General features: G+C 40.7%; 1 protein-coding gene and 1 pseudogene across 3 annotated transcripts in view; both read right to left on the bottom strand.

Annotated features, from left to right (window-relative positions):
• The window catches only part of LOC127793113 (DExH-box ATP-dependent RNA helicase DExH14), a 74,816-nt gene that overhangs the window by 15,237 nt on the left and 33,063 nt on the right, over positions 1 to 26,516 (bottom strand). For all 3 annotated transcript variants that reach the window (XM_052323895.1, XM_052323896.1, XM_052323897.1), the window contains 11 exons: positions 25,720 to 25,923; positions 25,484 to 25,600; positions 25,262 to 25,384; positions 14,300 to 14,389; positions 14,103 to 14,228; positions 13,937 to 13,999; positions 13,512 to 13,600; positions 13,260 to 13,350; positions 11,837 to 11,986; positions 11,566 to 11,757; positions 11,376 to 11,441 (listed from right to left, as the gene is read on the bottom strand). In XM_052323895.1, coding sequence (XP_052179855.1) covers positions 11,376 to 11,441; positions 11,566 to 11,757; positions 11,837 to 11,986; positions 13,260 to 13,350; positions 13,512 to 13,600; positions 13,937 to 13,999; positions 14,103 to 14,228; positions 14,300 to 14,389; positions 25,262 to 25,384; positions 25,484 to 25,600; positions 25,720 to 25,923 — 1,311 coding nt within the window. The remainder of the gene's footprint in view (positions 1 to 11,375; positions 11,442 to 11,565; positions 11,758 to 11,836; positions 11,987 to 13,259; positions 13,351 to 13,511; positions 13,601 to 13,936; positions 14,000 to 14,102; positions 14,229 to 14,299; positions 14,390 to 25,261; positions 25,385 to 25,483; positions 25,601 to 25,719; positions 25,924 to 26,516) is intronic.
• On the bottom strand, positions 1,853 to 9,581 carry LOC127793115 (40S ribosomal protein S28-like; annotated as a pseudogene).

Raw genomic sequence — 26,516 nt, 5'->3', positions numbered from 1 at the left:
AATTATTGTACAACTTACTATAAATTTCAATAGAGGGAGGCTAGACCTAACAAAAGAATTCTACTTCTAAAAGAAGGGTTTTCTCTCTTTTCTATCTTATTCAACATGGTATCAAAGCTTTAGGGAACTCTCCGTGGGCAACCCTTCTCCGGCCTGCATTGCCAATTAACCTCCTAACCTCTAGCCTTCATTGCTTTCTGGCAGCCTTCATTGTTGCAACTGCACCTACTGATCTATAGCTCTTTCTTAGTCTTTATTTAGCCTTGTTTCTTCGTTCAATCAAGATGTCTACTCAAACTAGTGAGATTAGCTCTTGTGATACAAGAGAAGCAACAACACCTCCAGGGATTCTACCTTCTGGAGAATTGCAGTAGATTCATGCAGCCTACAGATTGGACAGAAGAAATTACCTCAAATGGTCTCAACTTATCCAAACCATTTTGAAAGGGAAAGGAAAGATAAGTCACATCACAGGACCGAACCAATGAAGGAAAATCCAGCCTATCCAGCATGGGATGAAGAGGATTCCATGATCATTGCATGGCTTTGGAGTCCCATGGCACCCGAAATAAGTGACACCTATATATTTCTACCCACAGTCAAGGAAGTTCAAGAGTTTATTCAAAAAACCTATTCGAAAGTTAATGATGCAGCTCGGATTTATGAACAGAAGACCAAAATCAGTACTGCAAAACAAGGGAACAAGTTTGTCACAGAATATGCCAATCTCCTATAAGGACTTTAGCAAGAAATAGATCCCTACTGAGTTATTGAGATGAAAAACAGTGATGATGCAGCCACACTGAAAACCTTCATAGAGAAAGAGAGAACTTATGATTTTCTAGTAGGACTTAATGAGGAGTATGATCAAGTAAGAATCCAAATCCTTAGTAAAGCTGATTTACCTTCACTTAATGAAGTTATTTCAATTATATTGACTGAAAAAAGCAGAAGGGGTGTAATGTTGCACCCTAAACCAATCGAGGCTTCAACATTGGTGGCTAATGGAGGAGGCCGTGGATTCAAGAGAGACCAACTTGTTAGAATTATTAGTATAATTGTAATTATTATGTGTGTTTTATTTGTAATTAGGTTAGGCCCGTAGATGTTTAAGGTCCATTATGCTTATTATAAATAACACACTAAGAGAGACTAATCTCTTAGATTTTTCTTTTATAATTATTTTCTCACATGGTATCAGAGCCACCGGTGAGAAAAACCTTAGCCGTTGCTGTGTATCTTTTTCTAATGACCGCCAAACCCTAGCCGTCACTGTCACCGTCACTACCCATACCAAAACCCCATTGTCCGGCCACCACCTGATAACACCGCCACCACCAGATCGGCTGACTGCCAAAGAATCGCTGCTGAGGGACCACCCACACGCCGCCGCCACGTGCTGCCTCCACCTCCATGAACTAGCGCGTGACAACGCGTCTACCGATCGCTTTTCTCCAGCATCCCTAAATCTGACCTCTAACGACCCCTAAAGCTACTTCCGGTGTCAAAGTCCTCGCCATGTCTAATCTTAGTGACGCGATTTCTGCCGATGCTACTCCTGCTCCAGTTTCTGCCATTGCCTATGCTGCCTCTCAATCCTTTATTGTCTCCAATCTTGGGACGACTAATATTATCACTATCAAATTGATAGGGTCTGCCAATTATCTCTCATGGGCAACCTCTGTTAGAATGTGGTTCAAATGGCAAGGCCAAGAGGATCATCTTACCACAAAGGCTGAAAGTGTGCCGGAAGCTAATCGGGCTAGATGGGAAGAAAGTTGATGCCCAGTTATGTAGCCTCCTATGGCAATCTATTGATCTGTCCATCATGCAGCTCTTTCGCCCCTTTGAAACTTGTGTTGATGTGTGGAAATAAGTTGAAGAGTGTTATATAAACGACATCCAACGTTTGTACAATGTGGTCTCTAATATCAATAATCTCAAGCAAGAGTCGTCCATGGAATCTTATATGGGACAGGTTCGGGCTCTCATGCAAGAATTTGATGCTCTTCTTCCTCTTACTACGACTCGCATCGAACAGATTGCTCAACGAGAGAAGGCTTTTTATGTTTATTGCTCTCTTCAGCTTGAAACCAGAGTATGACGCTATCAGGTATCAAATCTTGACCAGCTCCGCTAGTCCTACCATGAAGGACTCTTTTAAACGGTTGTTGAATATGACAGGTGCGCATGGTATGTTCTCTTCTTCTCATGTTGTTCTTCTAGCCGAATCTTCAGCTCTTGTGTCTCAAGCTTCCACCGTAGGAAGAACTAGATGACGCAATAATGGTCGCCCACGTCCACAATGTACCTTTTGTAAGAAACTGGGTCCTCTTGAGGACAAATGCTGGAAGAAACCTGCATCATCTACTAATGCAGCTCATGTATTTCAGAGCGATCCTAGTCCTGCTCAATCACCACCAGGTTCGCAATTGGTGCCTTATGTCTGCAGCTGAGTATGATGCCTTCCTGAAGTTCAAAGACACCCAGTAGTCTCATCCTAGTAATCTCGTTGCTTGTGTTGCTTAAGACTCATCTGTTACTCCTTGAATTATAGATTCTAGCGCCACTGACCATATGTGTGGTAATGAACTTCTTTTCTCATAGTTACCTATTCTGATACCTTGCCTACTGTTATCTTGGCTGATAGTACCAAAACTGCAGTTAAAGGGATCGACCAAATCACACCCACCTCGTCTTTTTCATTAAATTCTATTTTATATGTTCCTGATAATCCTTTTAAATTGAATTCAGTTAGCTAACTCACCAAAACCCTTAATTGTTCTGTTATCTTTACTCCTACCTCTGTTTGTGTTCAGGACCAGGATGCGGGGCGAACGATTGGCGTTGGGCGTGAGTCACAGGGTCACTATCATCTTGCTTTGACTAGCTTGCCAGTAGCTTGCACCAGTGCCGCTTCTCCAATTTTTCTCCACTATCATCTCGATCATCCCAGCCTCACCAAACTGAAGAAATTAGTTCCTAGTTTGTCGTTATTGTCCATGTTTAATTGTGAATCGTGTCAGCGTGGTAAACACGCTCATAATTCTTTTTCTTGTCGAGTTCATAATAGGGCTGAGACTCCCTTTTCCCTTGTGCACTTTGATGTATGGTGGCCCAGTCACGTCAATTCTACTCTTGGTCTTTCTTATTTCGTTACTTTCATTGATGGCTTTTCTCATTGCACTTGGTTGTTTCTTATGAAGAGTCGGTCTGAGTTGTTTTCTATCTTTCAGACATTTATTGCTGAAATAAAACATAGTTTGTAATTTCTATATGTGCCATACGTAGTGATAATGCACCTGAGTATTTTTCTTCTCAATTTACTACCTTTATGATTGCTAATGGCATCCTTCATCAATCTTCTTGTCCTTACACACCTCAACAAAATGGTGTTACTGAGCGTAAGAATCGCTATCTTATTGAGACTGCATGAACGCTCCTTTTACATACCCATCTTCCCACCAAATTTTGGGGCAACGCTGTTCTAACTACATGTTATCTAATCAATCGCATGTCATCTTCAACATTACAAGACCAAATTCCTCATTCTCTTTTGTTCCCTACACAGCCGTTTTATTCTGTTCCTTTTCATGTTTTTTGTTGTATCTGTTTTGTGCATTCTTTTTCACCTGGACAGGATAAACTTGCTGCAAAATCTCTCAAGTGTATCTTTCTCGGCTATTCCCGGTTGCAAAAAGGCTATAAGTGTTACTCTTATGAGCAGAACCTCTATCTTTTGCCTACTGATATCACATTCTTTAAACAACAGTCTTTCTTTTCGGTTGCTCATCCTGATTCATAGAATCTTCATCAAGTTTTGCCTCTTCCTTTTTCTTTTCTTCCACTGTCCTCATCAGGTCCGTCTGTCTCCTATGTGGTGCCCACCATGGCGCCAACCCTGCCATTTTCCGGGTCCACCTTCCTCGCCTCCTCCACTTCTTACATATCACCGTCGTCCTCATCCCACTATCGATGCCAACATTCCTCCAGCCCAAGACTCTCCTAACTCGCTCTCTTCGTCTGTGGTCCCTCCTACTACGGATCCTAAGCCTGACAATCTCCCTGTTGCTTTTCACAAAGGTACACGGTCTACTCTTAATCCCCATCCTATTTATAACTTTTTATGCTATGATCGTTTGTCTCCTTCTTATAGTGCCTTTGTTTCGAGTCTTTCCTCTGTTTCTATTCCTAAAACCATAAGTGAAGCTCTGTCCCATCTTGGTTGGTGTTAGGCTATGTTAGATGAGATTGACGCCTTACATTTGAATGATACTTGGGATTTGGTGTCATTACCACCTGCAAAGGCTCTCATTTGTTGTCGGTGGATATTCAATCCCAAAATGGGTCCTGATGGCCAAGTGGAATGTCTTAAGGCCCGCTTGGTTGCCAAAGGCTTTACACAAATCTATGGGCTGGATTATAGTGATACATTCTCTCCTGTTGCGAAAATGGCCTCTATTAGTCTCTCTCTCTCTTTGGCTGCCACGCATCATTGGCCACTCTATCATCTTGATATTAAAAATGCATTTCTTCATGGTGATTTACAGGAAGAGGTATATATGGAGCAACCACTTGGTTTTGTTGCTAAGGGGAGTTCAATGTAGTCTGCAAACTCAAGAAGTCTTTCTATGGTTTGAAACAATCTCCACGAGCATGGTTCAGCACTGTGGTTTAAGCCTTTGGTCTCACTCAAAGTGAAGCTGATCATTTGGTTTTCTATCGCCATTCGTCTTCCTTATGTATCTTGTTGTTTATGTAGATGACATCGTTATCACAAGGAGTGATCAGGTTGGAAGACAGAAGCTAAAGGAACATCTACATCATCACTTTTAAACCAAAGAACTAGGTCGACTTTGGTATTTTAGACCAAAGACTTAGGCATAACAGGGACTGTCAGCCCTCTTACATTTGACTTCAATAAGTTGGAAGTGGTAGTAGAGGTGGATGGCAAAAAGCTAACATTGGTGGGCAACCTAGAGTCAGGGGAATGCAAAATAATTACGGGAAAGAAATTACAAAAGTTGCTCACAAAAGGAAAGTCCCACATTTCACAGCCATTTTCCATTCAAGTTGTGGAAATGGAGGACACAGTCTACAGGGGAGTAAGAGGCAATGAGAAGCAAAAAAGTGGAACCTGAGTTATCTCAAGAAGAGGTAACGTCCTTGGGCATATTCAATGAACTTTTAATTGAGTTTAAGGAATTGTTTGTTGAACCTACCTCTCTTCCCCCTCCCCGAGCCTTGGACCATACCATCCCCTTGAAGCCCAATTCAAAACCTATCAACATTAGGCCCTACCGTTACCCACCCATACAAAAATCTGAAATAGAAAGACAAGTTAAACAAATGCTTTCCTCCTCAAAGCCCATTTGCATCACTTGTTCTACTAGTCAAAAAGAAAGATGGTACCTGGCGATTTTGCGTAACTACCGCCTACTCAACACCCTAACCATTAAGAACAAATTCCTTATTCCCATTATAGAAGATTTGAGGGATGAATTACATGGGGCATCCATTTTTTTCTAAGCTAGATTTGCAATCTAGGTACCATCAAATCCGAATGCACCCTGCAGACATCCCAAAAACCGCCTTTAGAACCCACCAAGGCCTTTATGAATTCCTTGTTATGCCATTTGGGCTCACTAATGCCTCGACTACCTTTTAAGCCTTGATGAACCAATTATTTGCCCCTTACCTAAGAAAATTCATATTAGTATTCTTTGATGACATACTAATATATAGCCCTAACCTAGAACTTCATCTTTTCCACCTAAGGACAGCATTCCAAACCTTTAAACACAATCAATTGTATGTCAAGAAGTCCAAATGCTTGTTTGCACAGAAAGAGGTTGAATATTTGGGGCATGTAATATCAGGGAAACGAGTTAGTATTGATCCGAAGAAGATCAATGCTATAATGAAATGGTTGCAGCCTACCAATGTGAAGGAGGAGTTAAGAGGGTTCTTGGGACTTACAGGGTACTACCGGAGGTTTGTCCCACACTATGGGATAATTAGTAAGTCCATGACTGAATTGTTAAAGAAGGATAAATTCTGGTGGAACCCTAAAGAGGAAATGGCTTTTACAATGCAAGAAGGCAGGCCGTTGGCATACCTTATTCAAGCCTTAGCCCCAAGGCGTTTGGGACTAAGTGTATAAGATAAGGAGCTACTAGCAGTATTAGTGGCAGTGGACAAATGGAGACACTATCTGGAGGGAGCCCCTTTTATCATTAAGGTTGATCATGATAATTTGAGGCATTTGATGCAGCAAAGACTACACACCCAACTCAAGAGGAAGGGGGTATCTAAACTGTTGGGCTTGGATTATACAATCCATGATAGGCAAGGGAGAGAAAATAAAGTGGTCGATGCACTTTCCAAAAGAGAAGGCAAGGCCAACTGCAATACCATTACAGTTGCCGTCCCTGATTGGGTAAAGGAGATCATAGAGAGCTATGAGCATACTAAGAAGCTCAAGGAACTACAAGAACAGTTGGCAGTGGATCCTATGGGGAGCAGAGGATATACCATGACACAAAGATTATAAGATATCATGGCAAGATAGCAGCAGGGGATGATTAGAGGCTTAGACGAAGGATTCTGCAATCCCTGCATGGCTCTCCCTTGGGGGGCCATTCAGGCATTCGAGCTACCCACCACAGAGTAAGACAGATGTTCTTTTGGGCAGGACTCAAGAAAGAGGTAGTGGAATTTGTGTTGTCTTGCCCTACTAGTTAGAGGTGCAAACATGAGCATGTGGCCTTACCGGGACTCCTCCAACCGTTAGCCATCCCAAAATAGGCTTGGGAAGGGGTGTCTATGGACTTTATTGAAGGACTACCCAGATTAGAGGGCAAGGATGCCATATTGGTAATTGTGGACAGATTAACTAAGTTTGTTTATTTTGTAAGTCTCACTCACCCATTCACGGCCCAAGAGGTGGTCAAGCAATTCCTTGACTCAATGGTGAAGATTCATGGGGTCCCAAAATCAATAGTGTTTGATAAGGATCAGATTTTTACAACCCATTTTTGGCAGGAGTTGTTTAAAGGCTTGGGAGTAGGACTGCATATATCCACGGCATATCATTTGGAACGAACGAGCAAACGGAGAGAGTGAATCAATGCTTGGAGTCCTATCTACGTTGTATGTGTTTTGCCAAGCCTAAGATTTGGAGCAGATGGCTATCTATGGCACAGTGGTGATACAATTCAAGCTACCACAGTGCCATCAAGAAGTCCCCATTTGAAGCATTATTTGGATACCCAACCCCTCTCCTACCTACCCTAATGAGTGCCCCCACAATAGCGCCTGTCATGGGAGAATATTTACAACAAAGACAAAGACTGACACAGCTACTGAAGAAGGAACTAACCACAGCTCAGAATCAAATGAAGCAAGTGACAGATAGAAGAAGTGATCGAAAATTTAATATGGATGATAAAGTGTATCTAAAGGTCAAGAGGTGCCTCCACAGCACTCTTTCTCATCAACTCTTGCCACTAAGTTGAGCCCCAAGTACTTTGGGCCATACATTGTGCTTGCTAAATTGGGCAAGGTAGCTTACAAGTTGCAATTGCCTGAAGGGACAACTACTCAGCCAGTGTTCCATGTGTCACTGCTAAAGAAAGTAGTGGAGCCTACAGCAACAACCAGCCCAGCCCCCATCTTCCCCCAGTAGACGAAGACAGAGAGGTACCCGTGGAGCCCCAAGCTATTGTGGATTGGAGAATCACCTACAAGGATACTATTCCCCAAACTAAAGTGTTAGTCCAATGGAACCATTTGCACCCAAATAATGCAACCTGGGAATACCTACCAGACCTGCTGAAGCAGTACCCCCGAGCAGCCCAACTACTGTCCTTTTTTGGGGACAAGAAAGATCTCAAGGGGAGGGGAAATGTCACAACCCTAAAGGGTGGGCAAGGGCATGAATGTATTAGTGATAGGGGGCAAGGCTATAATTAGCCTAGTATTATAATAAGCCATAGCTCTACTAAACGGTTATAGTTATAACCACTTGTACCTTGGTAGTTACAACCATGAGGCTGCCTATAAAAGGAAAAGAGGCGTCGAGGATGGGATTTATGCGTTTTCAATAGAACATAAATCTCTTTCCCTCCAAAATTCTCTCTCTCTTTTCTTCTCAATTCTCACACCTCCTTTTTAAATTCTCTCTCTCCCTCCAATTTGAATTCTACAACTACCCAATTCCAAATTTGCATAAGTCTCAAATCCGAGACTTATCAGGATCCTAGGGGCCAAGGCAAGAGGCGCAAGGCGAGGCATGTGCCCAACAAAGGCAAGGCACACTGAGAAAAAAAAAATAATTTAATAAAATATAGGCAAATTAGATGGATTAAAACAAAATATAATAAATTAACAAGTATTCATCATCAAATTCAAACATAAACAATTCATAATCAAACAACAATAAAGGAATACATGGTCAAGGGAAGCAATGGCCAGTAGCTCTCAATTTTCTTCTTGGTCACGACTAGTGAAGAGCAGTGGTCGCAATTCTCAGTGTGCTTCTTGGTCGCAGCTAGTGAAGGGAAGCAGTGGATGGCGGCTCTCAGTCTTCTTCTTGGTCACGGTTGGTGAAGGGAAGCAGTGGTCGGCGACCTCAATCTTCTTGGTCACGACCGATGAAGGGAAGGACAACAGTTTGTTAATTCTCTCTCTTAGAATGTTAGCAACGACTACTTGAAACCCTAAGCATTCATACTAATGAATACAGGTTTTAGGGTTTTCTATTGGCCTGGCTTTTCCTCTTTTTTTATTTTTTTTAATTATAACATAAAGATACGAGAGGCGTGCTTCCTGCACCCCTCTCGCCTTTGTTGAGGCGAGCGCCTCAACGGATAGGCACACTCCTTGGTAAGGTAGCCTTGCCTGGGGATGTCTAAGGCTCAGGGGCTGGCACCTGTTGTGCCTTATGCCTTCGACGCGCCTTTCACAACAATGACTATAATACATGGTAATGGCAAAATACGAACAGAAACTAAAGGGGCCTAAATACACGCAATAATGGATTAAGCACAAACTCTATAGGCCCACATTTTTCTAGTTACACATTTTATGCTCACAACTAAACTGAGGTTAGAATGTCATTTTCATGATTCCAAGAAGCTCTTACATTACCTTTACTTTTTTTTTGAACAAAAACCTATCTATCACAATGTATTTCATACCACCATGAAGCTTAAGCATACATAACCCAACCATTTAACAAAACTCAATCAACCATACCAATTGTCTTCCTCAACAACAAAAAGGGGGAAAGAGAGTGAAAGAAACATCAAGACAAGTTCTCATCCCAGACGACATAGGCATAAAAGTGTTGGTAAAATGGCACAAGGTTCATAGTAAACAAGACATCAACGCAACCTTCTTGCTTCTCTCTCAGACTCAAGCAGGGTTAGCACATCACCTTCTCTCACTCGGCCTTAACATTCCTCATGATATACTAGTTTTGATCATCAAGAAATTTCACTCACCTGGGTCACCTAACCCCTTGATCCTATGCAACCCATAACTTTCACCACAAGGGCATGCTTGATTTGAGAATCCATTCGGATAAGCAAAGCAAAATTGCCGCTACCTCGGCGTTTAGATGGAGCTAAGGTTCTTACCTTTACTTGCTTATGGATTTCAAATAAATTGAAAATATATAAGATCTTTACAATGTAAAACTTAGGAAACCATGGTAGTTAACAAAAATAAAAATGATCATAGAAAAGTATCCACAAGCTTCGATTTTGCAACAAGCCTGGCTTGGTATACAGAATTGAACAATTAACATGTACTAGATTTGGCTATAACCGAATCCACCTACTAAGACTAAAGCTCGGGATTGCAGTACTAGATTTGGCAAAAAAGGCAAACAATTTTAAGTTCAATAATACTTCACAAAATAAGGATTACTATTTCCATTATTCAATGAAAAGGGAAAGTATAACAATATTCTAAAAGAGAATAAAGAACCATAACCATGACAATTTGGAAACTTTAATCACACTAGGTGACAATTGACGAATGTTAAATCATTTGCATTAGATTAGTTGATTGTCTCGGGTGAGCAGTTAATGTTAGGGATGTATTCGGTGTATTTGGTTTAGTTGTTCTGTTAGTTGGTTAGTTATAACAGCCAAAGCTGTTAGTTTATAAAGTCTTGTTTGGTCCGCCCTTATGTTCTATAAATAAGGGGTTAGAGTATAGGTGTCAAAAGGGCCGGTCCGGCCCGAGTCGGCCCACGGGCTTTTTAAACGGGCCGGGCCGGCCCTTTTACTAAAAGGGCCGGCCCGGGCCCGGGCCCTTTTGCCGTGGATAGGGCCCGGTTTGGCCCACGGCCCCCCTACAAAGGGGCCGGGCCAGGCCAACCCGTGGGCTGGAGGGCCAAGCCGGGCCCTTAGCCCACAAGGCCTAGCGGGCCCGACCCTTTTTTTTTTTTTCTTTTTTTTAAATAATTTTTTTTAAAAATAATACATATAATATATACATATATAAATATCAAAATAATACATATATAAAAATTAATTTTTTTCTTTTAAAAATATTTTCTATCTTAATTCTTAAGTTTTAAATATTATTTCATTATTTTATATTTCAAAATTCTATATACCTTATAATTTTTCTTGTGAATTGATATGAAAAATAATGTACATATAAAAAGGAGAATGTTTATTTATAATTTAAATATATAAAAAATTTAACTTAAAAATTTTAAATAAATTGATGGTTATTATTTATATATATTGTGAAATTAAATTTTTTAGTATCCAATATCAATAATTACTAAAGAATAACAAAATTAAAAAAAAAAATGAGTAAGGGCCTCATGGGCCCGGCCCATAAGGGCCCATAAGGGCCACAGGCCGGGCCGTGGGCCCAATTTCTTTGGCCCAGCCCGGCCCCCCAATGGGGGCCGGGCTCGGCCCGACCCTTTTGACACCTCTAGGTTAGAGGCCTTTAGTTCACACTGGTTTATTATTCTATCTTGGGAATTCTGTGCGAGTATGTGCTATGTAAGAGGAAAGCAATTGAGAGCTTTGTAATCTGTTGTAATCTCTGTATACCCTGGGTATAGGGTTGTGAGAGAGAGTTTGGTTTCAATACATGTAATCATTTTTGAGATTCAAGATAGTTGAGAAGAGGCTAAAGACAATCTGGGTTTCCATTAAGGGAAACTGAACCGGGATAAATCTCGAGTCTTCGTATGTGTGTGTTCTTCTAATTTACTGCATTCATATTCTATTCTCTTATTTCTTTCGTGTGTGGGTAATTCCAATTATCTTGAGGGTAGAGTGTGTGACTAAGGGAAGAGGAAGATTGGGACAACGATGAATACAAGCAATTAATTTCCCCACCTTGATAATAACCAAATGAGCCGGAAGGTTTACACCCCATGCCAATGTACTTGTACAAACCAATACCTACACAGCATAGAAATTAGAGTGCAGTTACTGAAATTGAATAGGAGTGCAGCCTTTGTGATCAATTAAATAAATAATCTATTCCTGTAAAGAGAAAAATAATGGAAAAGAGGTTGTTAAGTACTTGAATCTTGTTGTTCGCAAAAAGTTCCTCAACCAGAGATCTGTCCCTGTCATTGAGTCCAGCATGGTGCAATCCAATCCCAAATTGTAAAGTGTGCTTGAGATTTTGATCAGTGACTTGAGAAAGAATCATCTGTAATGCTTCTTCTGGCATACTAATAAATTGTCTTGGATGCTCATCCGAGGCTGCAAACTTCATTTATACAAAAAGAGTAATATCAATTGAAGCTTCATTGATACAATTTTTATCAGACAATAACATTGGATTGCACCTGAATTAGGTCCAGTGCAGTAAGCCTTGTCTGGCGCCGAGAAGAAACAAATATTAGAACTGGCTTTGTAGGTGAATGGGTACATATGGCAGCATACGTGGGTTTGTTCATGCTCGCCATCCTTGGGCAGTAAAACTTCCCTGGGTATCCCTGTAAAGTGACAAACTTCAGATAGAATGAAATTGATGAACAAATAGTGAGGAAAGAAACTCACTTCAAGTACCAGAATAGATGGTATGAGCATGAGAGGGCTGGCAGGGAAAGAAAACAAAAGAAAACAGATTCACACCAATTCGATGAACTTGTATCAACATATCAATTGGATGTTAAAATATGCATTCCCAACTATATATTCTTCGTTTTGGCACAGTAATCATAAACCTCATAAATGTTTTGAGAATAACATTCTATTAAGGCTCAGATAATCTTAATTACTGAAAAAAAATTGTATATAACACCCTTGATCTCTAAAAGTCTTGGTCATTTACCAACTAATGACACAGCAACTAATTACCACATTTTTACACGCTTTACCACACAACTACCCTTGCCAATCAGATAATACCAGGTATCCTCCCCTCAAAAGCTCACCCAACAATCCAGTTACCTGGACAAGCTAAAGTTTCGGATTAATATTGTCTTCTCACAATTTTGTTTACCCTTATACCAACCAATAACAAACTAAACACCAAGAAGATTGATATCAAGTATTTGAATCCTGCAAATGAAAGTTTAAATAATTTTTTATTTGGAACTGAAATTTGGGAAGCAGCCCACAATCCAATCCTATGAAAGGTTAATGGAAATATTTGATCAGTTAAAACAAAAATCAGTACAATCTTTTAGAAGAAAAACAAATTGCCGTGCATACCACGTCTACAAACATTGAGCAACAAAGCATTCAAAAATCATCATTATCAAACAAAAATTTCAGAAAGTCAACTTTTAATAAATGGGCCTACATCCGGGCATTTGGTATGAATATTTCATGAGTGACATTGAGCTCAAAACACTCAGAATTGTCAGAGTTATTCACCAATGCTTCACTGCAATAATGATATTTCATTTTTTGGGTTATAAATGACAATGCTGTTACAGGTTTCAATAAACTGTTATGGATCATAACAATTTAGCTTTTGCACAACAGATAAATTTTACACCTTTCTACCTACCCATTATGTGTCAAAGAAACATACATAAAAAATGATTAATTCAAAACATTGCAGGATACAAAAAAATAATAAGATGATAATGTTGCAATATAGCATGATTGAAACATAATCCAAACTAGACAAGTAAATAATATGTTTGATGCACGAGCCGTGCGCGCACAAATATATCTGATGTAATGTAATGTGCATGGTACAAGATGCTGCAATATAGACAGCTGGACAAAGATAATGACAAGGCCACTACTACTTGCCTGAATATGAACTTCAAGAGGTACCGGCCTCACACTAGGCTTGAAGTTAAACAGTCCACTTTCCCCAACACCCAGCCAGTCAGCTAAATCACTATGTCAATAAATAAGAGAATTAACCATATGAAACAGGAACATATTACTGTACTTGACCAAAACTATATTTAGTGCACATGACCTTAGTATTGGATAAAAAAAAAATACTGCGATGATATGTATCTCATTCTTGCCGTTCAAATAAAAAAAAAAACATACTGTGCATTTGCTAATGCCGTTGAAAGGCCAACAAACCGAATGGCACGCTCTGTCTGCGATGATATGTATCTCATTCTTGAGATAATAACCTAGAACACAAAAATAATGAAGATGAGATTACCAGTGGATGCAAACACAAAATTGTTAAGGATACAAGAATGGGCAAGCCACATTTTTATGAACACAAACTATTGGATCACCACTTATTAAATACTCTGATTAAGTTATACATCCATTTTTGAGTTGATTACATAGAAGGTGATGTTACCACTGCATCTTTTACAAAACAATTTGCATGAGACTATAGACATGATCAAGGTTCATTCCTCTCAATATAATTGCTAATATAAAGGTGTCAAAAAAGTGTAAATTTCTGAAAATCTTTAGTCATTGTACGCTGTATAATGGAAAAGACAAGTACATACCTCAAGTATGGGTCCACGATCAGCTCCAAGCAAGTGAATTTCATCCAAAATCATAAGCCCAACCTAAGATAAGATATTTGGATGATGCCAATAGCGGCTTGTTGAAATATATCATCACAAATAGATATTGACCCAAAAAATATGATAAACAAATGAAAAAAAGCACCTTTTTAACATAGCTTCTACTATGCCAGTTACGACTAATGCCATCCCACTTTTCAGGAGTAGAAATTATGATATCAGCTGACAAGAGAGCCATCAAATCTGGGGTATAATCCCCTGTCATTTCAACCTGCCAGAAGCACCATGTAAGTTTCTTGGCTTCTATTTGAATTATTTACACAGAGAAACAAAATTCAGCACCATCTCCTTTCCAAGTTGAGATACTAAACGTTTCCGCCAGTCGTTTATTCTTTCTCGCACAATAGCCTTCAGGGGTGCTATATAAATAACCTACAACAGAACAATAAAACACAAGCATATCAGGGAAAATATAAATCAAACACACTAAACATGTAACATGAGTGAAATACATTATTATCTGCAGCACAAGAAAGAATACGTGTCGTGCTATAAAATGGTCAGTCACCAAACTTCTGCATGTCGTGCTATCATATATCAAGTTAATGAGAACAGTAGTCCGTCCAAGCTGCTGCATAAACATGGTAAACTGATACTCAAATGCATATGGTAGAGATGCCTAGATTGCATTGTATCTGGAGTGTCAATCCTGTTTGTGTCTTGTGGTCATTATCAACAGAGCTTGAACTAGAGCTTTTGAGGGGTTGAGTAGTCTGGGTCCTTTTTGAAAGGAAGGACGGAGGATGTCAATCCCTGTCCCTAGTAATTTGTTCATTTTCAGTAATGCCTGTTAGCTCCGGCAGATAGTTAGACCTTTGGGCGCTAGCCATCTTTTTGTAGGCACTTTTTCTTTTCACAGACCCCCCTTTGTCCTGTAGCTAACATCATTTTAGGCAGCATCATTGTTTTTATTAGGAAACTTAGAAGTCCTGTATGACCCAACCCAATTGATTTCTAATATCTCATAATTTTTCCCAATAATTTCCTAATTATTGAATAAATAAGAGATATTATTTTCCATGGAAAATAAATGGTTTCTACAAAAAAAAATGTTAATTATATCAAATGTTATAATTTTTGGATTAATAACTGTAAAGAATAATGCTATTTTCTGTTAATCCATAATGGTACACGGGCGGCCTCTCTTATAGAAGAGGCATGTACAGCAAGATAGGAAACTAAAGAATAGGAAACTAGAGTATTTATACACAAAGGGAACAAAGCTATACACCTTAGGAAATCCAAGATATGTACACTCTTAGGAACGTTTCCTAAGATGGGTTTAGGTAAGTCTCCAAAGATAGGAACTTCCATCTTGTGATACACTGCCATATTCTCATGAGCTAACACACCCCCCTCAAGAATGTATGTCCCACATTCCCAGCTTGCCTGCTAGATCTTCAAACCTATCCTTTAGTCAATATATCAACAACTTGATCCTCAGATAGAACGTATGGTAGATGAATCTCAACATGCTTGGTCCGGTCATGTTGAACTGGATTATGGGCAATACTAATTGTTGATTGGTTATCACACCATAGCTCAATTGTGCCTTGAATTGAACCCTTAGATCATCAAGGATAATTCTTAGCCATAAGATTTCACATAGACCAAGGGCCATAGCCCTAAACTCTGCTTCTACACTTGATCTCGCCACAACACCTTGCTTCTTGCTTCTTACTTCTCCAGGACACAAGATTCCCTCTTAAGAAGACACAATAGCCACTTGTAGATCTCCTATCAGTCATGGACCCTGCATAATCTCCATCTAAAAAACCTTTAATATTCAACTTATTTCCTGCCTTAAATAGGATCCTCTTACCTAGAGCAGCCTTTAGATAACATAGGATTTTTCTGACAGCTAGCATACGCTCCTCGGTTGGGTTGTGCATGAACTGGCTCACCAAACTGAGCCAAACTGACAGCAAAAGCAATGTCTAGCCTGGTATGTGATAAGTATATCAGTCTTCCAACCAGCCGTTGGTACCTTCCTTTGTCTACTAATTGGCTATTAGGATTGTTCCATAGCTGCTTGTTAGGTTCAATAGGGATCTTTGATCCTTTCGCTCCACTTAATCATGTTTCAGCCAATAAATCCAACACGCATTTCCTTTGAGAGAGAAAAATACTTGTCTTGGAATAAGCCACTTCAATTCCCAAAAAATACTTGAGTACACCCAAGTCCTTGATCTCGAACTCCTTAGCTAGCCTCTCTTATAGTTTTTCCTGTTCTACTTCATCATTGTCAATCACTATCACGTCATCTACATATACCAACAGCACTGTAACCTTTCCTTCTTTTGAATGTTTGATAAATAAAGTATGGTCCCCCCTACTTTGGTTGTATCCTATAGGGTGCATGGCCTTAGAAAACTGCTCAAACCAAGCCCTAGGGGATTACTTGAGCCCATATTCTAGAGCCAACAAACCTTCCCTTCATGTCCTTCTTGAAAACCTGGTGGTAAATCTATAAACACTTCCTCCTGTAAGTCCCCATGGAGGAATGCATTTTTTACATCCAATTGTTGAAGATTCTGCCCAAAAGAGGCTATCAATGATAGAAGAATTCAAACTATGTTCATTTTTACTACCGGAGCGAATGTCTCTAGATAATCAATTACATATGATTGTGTATAGTCTTTGGCTACCAGCTTTGCCTTATACCTCTCGAGTGTCCCATCTTCCTTATACTTGACATTAAAAATCCATCTACACCCAATTAGGTCTGTCCACAAGATCCCATGTATGGTTCCTTTTTAAATCCCTCATCTCCTCCAACATAGCTTGCTTCCAATTCTGATCCCTTAGAACCTCAGTTACTGAATTTGGAATGATAATTGAATTTAGAAATGTTAGGAAGCTTTTGTGGTTTTGGGAGAAACAATGATAGGGTAGGAAATTGGTCATTGGGTGTTGGGTGCAGCTTCTAAGTCCCTTTCTAAGAGCAATAAGCAGGTCTATATCATCAACAATAGGGCTAACAGAGGCGGTAGGCATGGGCAGAATGTGATCCAAACTTTGAGTAGGAAAGGAGGATGGTGCATGCTTAGTTTCTAGGCTAGGTTGCTTTCGCATGTACACATAGGGGGACCCCTTGTATCTCACTGGAGTTAACATCCTTTGGGAGGCTGCTTGCTCATCATATCCGGCCGGATCATACCCTTGATTATGGTTGTCTGAGGGCAGCCCAATGGTAAGAGGCAGTTGGAGTGTTTGAGGAATTGGTTTGGACTGAGGAAGAGAGCTGGATTGCCGAACAGAATTGGGCTAAAGAGAAGATAGAGGGAAGAAGATGTCACCGGTAGGGTCACCATAAGAAGAGAGGACAGAGGGAAGAAGATGTCACTGGTAGGGTCACCATAAGAAATCTCCCTCTGGTGACCAGTTGGAGAAGAACCAAAAAATGGGGTGATCTCATCAAATGTGACATCTTTAGAAACATAGAGCTTGTGAGTGAGGGAATGATAGCATTTATACCCTCTTTTTGTGTGAGAATATTTGAGAAAAATGCACTTAACAACCCTTGGATCAAGCTTATCCCGAGAGTGTTTTGGAATATGGATGAAGGAGACACACCCAAACACTCTAAGAGGAAAAGGGGTGTGGAAATTGGAATCGGGAAAGTGAGTGTTGAGGCAAGTGAGAGGACTCTATTGATTTAGAACTTTAGTAGGCATGCAGTTAATGAGAAATGTTGCAGTAAAGACAACCTCCCCCAAAAAAGTTTTAGGAACCCTATGATGATGAAGTATGGCTCGAGCTACATTAAGAAGATGCTTCATCTTCCTTTCAGCTACTTCATTTTGTTATGGAGTATCTATACATGAAGATTCATGGACAATCCCTTATTGTTGGAAAAATAGATGCATATGAGAATTAAAATAGTCTTAGCATTTTCAGTCTGCAATTTCTTTATAGAGGTTCCAAATTGGGTAATAACCATTTTACAAAGGGTTGGTAAGAATGTTTGGATGGCTACCTTGTCTTTTAGCCAAAATAACCCATGTCATGCGAGTACAATCATCAATAAAGGAGATAAACCAACATGCTCCAGAATAGTTAGGAATTTTGCAAGGGCCCCACACATGAGAATGAATTAATACAAATGGCATAGAATGGATTTTATTACTAATTGGATAAGACACAAAATGTTGTTTAGAGATAACATAGACATTGCAATTGTCAAATAAGATAAGTAAGTGAGTATTAGTGTATTTATCTTTAAGTAAATGTATGTATTTATATGCTTATGTTGTACACTTGAGTAAAATACAAACAATTCATTTGTATACATCTAACATGGTATCAGAGCCCAAACCCTAACCTAACCGCCGCCGCTGTCAGTCGACGCCATCACCGCCAGTAGCTTCGCCCGCCGTCGTCGTCATCGCATGTCTCTTCGTCAGTCGCTGGTCATTCAGCTATCACGGCTCTTCTTCTCCAGATCCGGTCTTCTTCCAGCTGAACCCAGATCTCGCCTTCTCTGTCGCCACGCCTGCGCCCTCATCGTCGCCACACCTGCGTCCTCGCCGTTGCCACACTCACGCCCGAGCTCGCCCTTACTATCGCTGGCGCCCGAGCTCGCCCTCACTATCGCCGCCTCTGTCCCGGTCATCTCTCCGTCGCCTTCGCCGTGCCTGTCCAGATCCAGCCATCCTCAGGTGAACTCCAGTGACAGCTTCAATTTTTGTGCTCCAGATCTGCCCAGATCTCGTATTGCTCCAGATCTGTTCTTTCTTCTCCTTGGTCGTGTAACCCAATCTGCTCCAGATCTGCCCAGATCTGCCATTGCTCCAGATCTGTCTTCCTTCTCTTTGGTTGTGTAATCAAATCTGATCCAAATCTGTTGTTCTTTCTGCATCATGGATTCATCTCCAGCTCACTCTTCATCCACAAGCCGCTCCACCATGTCCACACCCATGACCATTCCCCATTTTTTGGGCACACCGATTATTACAACGGAGAAATTGAACGGACAGAATTAACCCGCTTGGTCATGTGCAATTGAAATTTGGTTTCTTGGTCATAGCCTTGAGGATCATTTATCGAAGAAGACTATTTCAACTATTTCTGAGGGGGATCAACCTCTTTGGCAGAGAGTGGATGCCCAATTATTGAGTTTGTTGTGGCAGACCATTGAGCCGACCTTAATGCCGATATTTCGACCTCTTCGGGAGTGTAGTGCCCTATGGACTTGGGCTCGTGAGTTGTATACTAGTGACATCACTCGTATTTATGATGTGATTGGTGCTTTGTTCAATTTATGACAGACTGATTTGGATATGACCACATATTTGGGTAAGCTTCAAGCTTCTATTACCGACTTTAACGAGTTGATGCCCTTTGATACTGATATCAAGAAACAACAGCAACAACGCGATCAAATGTTTACTATCCTCTGTTTTCATGGAATTCGACTAGAGCTTGACTCAGTTAAGACACAGATACTCGGCAGTGCCTCTCTTCCTCCTCTGACAGAGGTATTTGCCAGACTACTTAGAACCTCCTCTATTACTGTTGATCGTGGCATGTCCGTTCCTATAGATCACTCCGCCCTTGTTATGACCCCGACTAGTCGTGGTGGTCGTCGGGGTGGTGGTCGCCCACGGCCCTAGTGCTCCTATTGTAATCGCCTTCGTCACACTAGAGAGACTTGTTATTGCCTACATGGACGTCCACCTCATGCAACCAGTACTGCTAACATGGTTGTGGGCGTTTCAGAGGGTCAGGCACCTATCACACCCAGTGATTCCTCACTAGTGACTATCTCCGGGAGGGAGTATGCTCAGTTTCTTCAATTCCGGGCAGCACAACAGGCTACTTCACCTGTCACATCATTTGCTGACACTGGTCACCCTACTGCCTGCTTTACTAAGTCTTCATCTTCTCTTAGCCCATGGATCTTCGACTCCGGTGCCACCAATCACATGTCTAGTAATCGTTCTCTCCTATCTCATGTTCAAACTTCGCAGTCTCTACCTCCTGTTAATTTGCTCTCTCTCAGTCAACTCACTCGTAGTCTTAATTGCTCTATAATTTTTTTCGTCTGATTCTGTTTTTGTGCAGCATCGGGGGACTGGACGGACAATTGGCACGGGGCTTGAGTCTCACGGTCTCTACTATCAGTCTCTCCCTGCTTCTTCAGTGGCGTCCACGACAACAACTTCCCCACTACAAGTTAGAGTGCGAGTCTTGTCAATTTGGCAAACATATTCATAGTTCTTTCCCAAGTAGAGTTACTAAACGTGTTAGTTCTCCTTTTTCAGTAGTCTATTCAGATGTATGGGGTCCCAATCGTGTCAGTTCACAAGACGGGTTTCGTTATTTTGTAACATTTATTGATGATTTCTCTCGGACTACATGGTTATATTTAATGAAAACGCGTTCAGAGTTATTTTCAGTCTTCACTACATTTTGTGCTGAAATTAGAACACAGTTCAATTTGCCTATCCGTGTTCTTCGTAGTGATAATTCTCTTGAATATTTGTCTCTCCCATTTAGATCTTATATGGCATCCAATGGGATTTTTCACCAGACTTCGTGTCCTGGAACCCCACAACAAAATGGGGTAGCTGAACGCAAGAATCGTCATTTAATTGAGACAGCCCGCACGCTTCTTCTTCATATGCATGTTCCACTACAATACTGGAGTGATGTTGTCTTAACTGCATGCTACTTAATTAACCGCATGCCATCTTCTGTCCTTAATGACCAAATTCCTCATTCCATTCTTTTTCCTCGGGTTGACTTATATTCTCTTCCCCCTCGTATCTTTGGGAGCACGTGCTTTGTTCACCATCTTGCCCCAGGTCGTGATAAGTTATCTGCTCGTTTCGTCAAATGTGTTTTTCTGGGTTATTCTCGCATTCAAAAGGGGTATCGTTGCTACTCTCCTCAATTAACTCGATATTTTGTTTCAGCGAATGTTACCTTCTTTGAGTCATCTCCTTATTTCCCTTCTTCATCTGCGATCTCCAATTCTGTGTCTGTTGGGTTACCTTTGCCTGTTCCTTCTCTTGACCTCACATCATCTCCATCTCCATCTCCAACGTCTTCACCATCTCCACCATCCTTTGCCTCTCGCCTTGATCGCTCTGATCTTCAGGTCTACCAACGGTGTCCACATCTCGTGGCCCAACCAGTACCGACTGTTGTTGCTAGTCCGCAAGAGCCGTCTCCTGACTCATCCCCGGTGCCAATTCGTTCTTCCTCCTCTGGTCCGTCGCCTTCGACTTTTGATCTTGACTTGCCTATTGCTCTTCGTAAAGGTACTCGCCATCCTATCTCCCATTTTGTTAGCTATGATTATTTGTCCCCTAGATATTCTGCTTTTGTTTCTTCTTTATCTTCTGTTTCACCTCCTAAATCTGTTCCCGAAGCTCTTTCCCATCCAGGGTGGCGTGCTGCTATGGTCGAAGAAATGTCTGTTTTACATTCCACTGGGACTTGGGACTTAGTAGCTCTTCCCAAGGGTAAGTCTATTGTTGGTTGTCGCTGGGTTTACACTGTTAAAATTGGCCCTGATGGTCGGATTGATCGTCTTAAGGCTCACCTTGTTGCTAGAGGATACACTCAGGTTTTTGGTCTTGATTATGGCGATACATTCTCTCATGTTGCTAAGATCTCCTCTGTTCGCCTTTTCTTATCCCTTGCTGCTATGTTTCACTGGCCTCTTCATCAATTGGACATCAAAAATGCCTTTCTCCATGGCGATTTACAGGAGGAGGTGTATATGGAGCAACCTCCTGGCTTTGTTGCTCAAGGGGAGTCTGGACTAGTGCGTCGCGTTCGAAAATCTTTATACGGTTTAAAACAGTCTCCTCGAGTTTGGTTTGGTCGATTAAGTTCAGCTGTTCTTGAGTTTGGGTTAACTCGGAGTGAAGCTGATCATTCTGTTTTTCGTCGTTCTTAGTCTGGCCGCCACATTCTTCTAGTGGTGTATGTTGATGATATAGTACTTACGAGGGATGATGATGTTGGTATCACTGAATTGAAGGCACATCTTCACCAACAGTTTCAGACGAAGGATCTGAGTCCTTTGAGATATTTTTTTGGGTATTGAGGTAGCTCGGTCAAAGCAAGGCATCTATATTTCTCAAAGAAAGTATGGCTTGGATATGCTAGAAGAGACAGGATTGCTTGGATGTAAACTTACAGATACCCCTATGGATCCAAATATCAAGCTGTTACCTAGATAGGGGGAGCCTCTTTCTGATCATGGGCGCTACCGTCGATTAGTTGAGAAACTTAATTACCTCACAGTCACTCGTCCTGATATTTCATTTGCTGTGAGTATGGTAAGTCAATTCTTGGATTCTCCTTGTGACAGTCACTGGGATGCAATGATTCGCATTCTGAGATATATTAAGGCTACCCCTGGTCGGGGTATATTGTATCAAAATCATGGGAACAATCAGATTGTGGGATATACGGATGCTGATTGGGCAGGATCACCTAGTGACAGGAGATTCATATCTGGATATTGTGTTTTTGTGGGTGGAAACCTAGTCTCTTAGAAAAGTAAGAAGCAAACTGTTGTTGCCAGATCCAATGCAGAGGCTGAATACAGGGCAATGGCCGTAACAACATGTGAGCTAGTGTAGTTTAAACAATTAATTGAGGAGTTAAGAGTTATGCAGGTTAAGCCTATGCAATTGGTCTGTGACAACCAGGCTGCAATGCATATTGCTTCTAACCCTGTGTTTTATGAGAGAACCAAACATATTGAAATTGATTGCCATTTTGTTAGAGAAAATATGCTCTCTGGGGATGTAGTTACAACATATGTGGGTTCCAACGATCAACTGGCTGATTTACTTACCAAGTCGCTTAGAGGGTCTCGTGTGAATTATATTTGTACCAAGCTGGGCATGCTCAATATATATGCTCCAACTTGAGGGGGAGTGTTAAATAAGATAAGTAAGGGGGTATTAGTGTATTTATCTTTAAGTAAATATATGTATTTATATGCTTATGTTGTACACTTGAGTAAAATACAAACAGTTCATTTGTATACATCTAACAGCAATGAAATAGACTAGGGTCTAGGGAAAGAAATAGAGTAGGAAAAATATACTTTTAACACAATGAATTGTGGGTGACCCAAACGATGGTGATGCAGCTAGATTTGGTGATGATGGGCAGTAACCTGAGAAGAGCAAGCCACTGGCAGCTGGTTCTTAGAAGCCTTTCTTGTCAAGCAATACAACCCATTTGTTTCCCTAGCAACACCAATCCTCCTCCCAATCCTCATTGCCTAAAACTCGCACACATTAGTAGAAAAAATTGCATGGCAATGTAGGTTTTTGTGAGCTGGTGGACAAACAGGAGCTTGGCAGATAATTGGGGAACATGGAGAACATGTTTAAGGGTGATCTTAGGGCTCAGATAAAAGCTGCCATGTCCGATTATGGGGACTGATGTGCCATTCGCAATTTGGATTTGTTTAGTGGTCTTAAGGGGTTGGTAGGTAGAAAACAAATGGGAGTTAGGTGTCATATGATCCGTAGTTCTAGAATCTAAGATCCAAATATCATTCCTAAAAGCTAGAAAAAATACATAATGAGAGCAATTACATGAAGGGTCTTGATGTGCTAAGGAACAACCTCCATCTTATATAGTCTTCAAGAACGATTTCAATTTGGTGATCTCCTCAGTATTGAGTAGAGTGTGATCTGAACTCAAATCTTCTTCAAGCTTATCCATTGATTTTTCCTCTTATTGTCCCTTGTGAGATAAGTAGGAATGGGTCCGAGGCCTAGGAGTTGTGCGTGGGAATCCTCCTTTTTTGTTTAGGACAACATCCTTCCCATGGAACTTGAAGCAAGTGTCTCAAGTATGACGAGGCTTTTGGCAATAGGAACACCAAAGTCCCTCTCTACTGTTGGTCCTTCCTTGAGCACCTCACTTTCCAGATCTAGTCATGACCCTTCCCATTTATTTGACACCATGGCAGATCCATCAATGTAGTCACCATGAAGCATCACTGCCCTTATGTTTTTCCCACTCCGTACCATGGCAAACACCTCATTGAGTGAGGGTAGTTGCTCTCAGACAAGGATCTGCACCCTCACTTGATCAAAAACAGAGTCAAGGCCAGCCAAAAATTCAACAATTCTATCATGTTCAATGATTCGATTGAGAGTTGCAGCATCAGCACTACAAACCATCTTAATATTTTGGTATTGATCTAATTCCAACCATAATCCATTCATACAATTGTAGTATTCTGTTACTAACATCCCCCCTTTGTTTAATACTACTTATTTTGGTTTTAACTTCATAGATGACTAATGCATCTTGCACTTTAGAGTAAGTTTGCTTAACTACCTCCCAAATCTCCTTTGCAGAACTTAAAAACATATAATTCTTACTTATCTCGGGTTGCATGGCATTCCATAACCATGACATAACAAGGGAATCCTCTACATCCCATACCTGGAACCTTGGATCAGTCTCCTTTGGTGGAGGAGAGGAAAGGTGACCAAGTTTGCCTCAACCCTTAAGGAAGGTCTGGACCAGTTGCGCCCATTGAAGGTAGTTCCTACCGTCCAAATGGTAGGAAAGTTGCATCCCTAGTAGCTCACCTATTCCTGCTCCAATACCGGAACCAGCATTGATACTAACACCAGCCACTTGATCCACAGGAGTTGTTTTGCCGATGGTTATGCAGGGGATGGTCTCTAAAACCTCTGACATGTTCACTCAATGGAACTTGATCGGTGGCAATTAAGGCCTAAGAGGGAAATAGGGAAAAAAAGGAAGCATATCAAAGAGGAGGCAAGAGGAAACTAGAGGCGTGCAATGAAGGCACGATTTTAGGGTTTAGATGCAAAAAGAGGCTGTGATACCATGTAAAGAATAATGCTATTTTCTGTTAATCCATAATGTGGCCTCTCTTATAGAAGAGGCATGTACAACAAGATAGGAAACTAAAGAATAGGAAACTAGAGTATCTATACACAAAGGAAACAAAGCTATACACTTTAGGAAATCCAAGATATGTACACTCTTATGAAGGTTTCCTAAGATGGGTTTAGGTAAGTCTCCAAAGATAGGAACTTCCATCTTGTGATTCACTGCCATATTCTCGTGAGCTAACAATAACAATTCAACTCATCAAACAGATTCAGAAACAACAAAGCAAGGTATATTATAATCCAACAGGAATATATAATGCCATAACAAAAAAAACAAATGAAAGATCAAATGTTAGGGCTACATGCATAAGACTAAAACACATACTTTCATATCAGGCTGGGTGTTGAAAAGATGGAGCATTGCAAGCTCTGCAGATATAGTTTTCCCACTACCGGTTGGAGCTCCTAGGAGAACATTCACATCGGTGTGATACAGCACATGAAAAGTCTGCAAACTCATTGAAGTTGAGTCACAAACTCCAATCTACATAAGAGAAATCATGGGGCATAAATATTTAAAATTCAGGCAAGTTCCATGAATGGGAACCTGTGTTTGGATAGGATTGAAGTGTGAAAAGTTGTACAAGGCTTCAAAAGTTTTGTTGCCAAGTGCAGTAACAGGGAGAGGTTTCAAGTCTAGCAGCTCAGTGTGGGATGTACGACCCTGTACGAAGCATTGACTTATATTAACAATAATAAACAAAAAAACTTAACACCATTTGAAAAACTACACGAACCCCACACCACCCGACCAATGATTATATTTGTATTATAAAATAAGACCTCTGGAAGTGCTAGATTCTGGAAAGATATGGTGTATAGAGCCTCTGCATGAAGCCAAGAATCCGAAACAGCACGAATGTAATATTGAGGAGGATGTGGCTCAAAAATTGGCACAGTAAAAGAAAGCTTCTGTGGTTCTGCTTTTGCCTTCCGCTTCGTCAATGTAAAAAACTCTGAGTGATAAATATGATCATTCTCTGAATCCTAGATAAACAAGTTAATCAGTGCTTCCATTCAGGACTAATACAATATACAAGGGATGCAGAGAGTGAATTAGAATAAAGCAGCAATAAGCCGACTAGATCAAAAATTTAGAACAGAAAAATGATGGACGAGATGTTGACTGAAACAAATTTACACAGAAATTTTTCTGGAAAGAACTCAATAAATAACACCTCATTAAATTGTGCTAAAGTTCTTTTCGGAATGAAGTGCCAGGTTAAATAATCGCAAGATTTTAAATCATACAATCAACAGAGGGTACCAGCTCAGAGTGTTAATGTTTACACCGAAGTAGTAGTTGGAAGAAGCATACTTGGTGCAAACCAGAGGGAGGCTATTGCTGTAAATATTGGGTGTTGGAATGTACCAAGACATGGTTCCAGACAATAACATCAATCTACTTGGTGTTAGGCATAACCTAGTTATGATTCCATTCCTGTGAGTTCCTTGTGCATTCAAACCTCAATAAAATTCACTACCTTAGGGTCAGTTAAAAGGATTTACGTGACAGAATTCCTCACTGAAGGGTCCGTGATTTGGACATTTACAGTTCCATTCAGGATGTCAACTGAAAG

Source organism: Diospyros lotus, unplaced genomic scaffold (assembly GCF_014633365.1).
Source record: "Diospyros lotus cultivar Yz01 unplaced genomic scaffold, ASM1463336v1 superscaf1, whole genome shotgun sequence".
NCBI classification, from domain to species: domain Eukaryota; kingdom Viridiplantae; phylum Streptophyta; class Magnoliopsida; order Ericales; family Ebenaceae; genus Diospyros; species Diospyros lotus.
The sequence above is the reverse complement of the archived record's forward strand: the minus strand, read 5'-3'. Positions and strand labels throughout refer to the sequence as shown.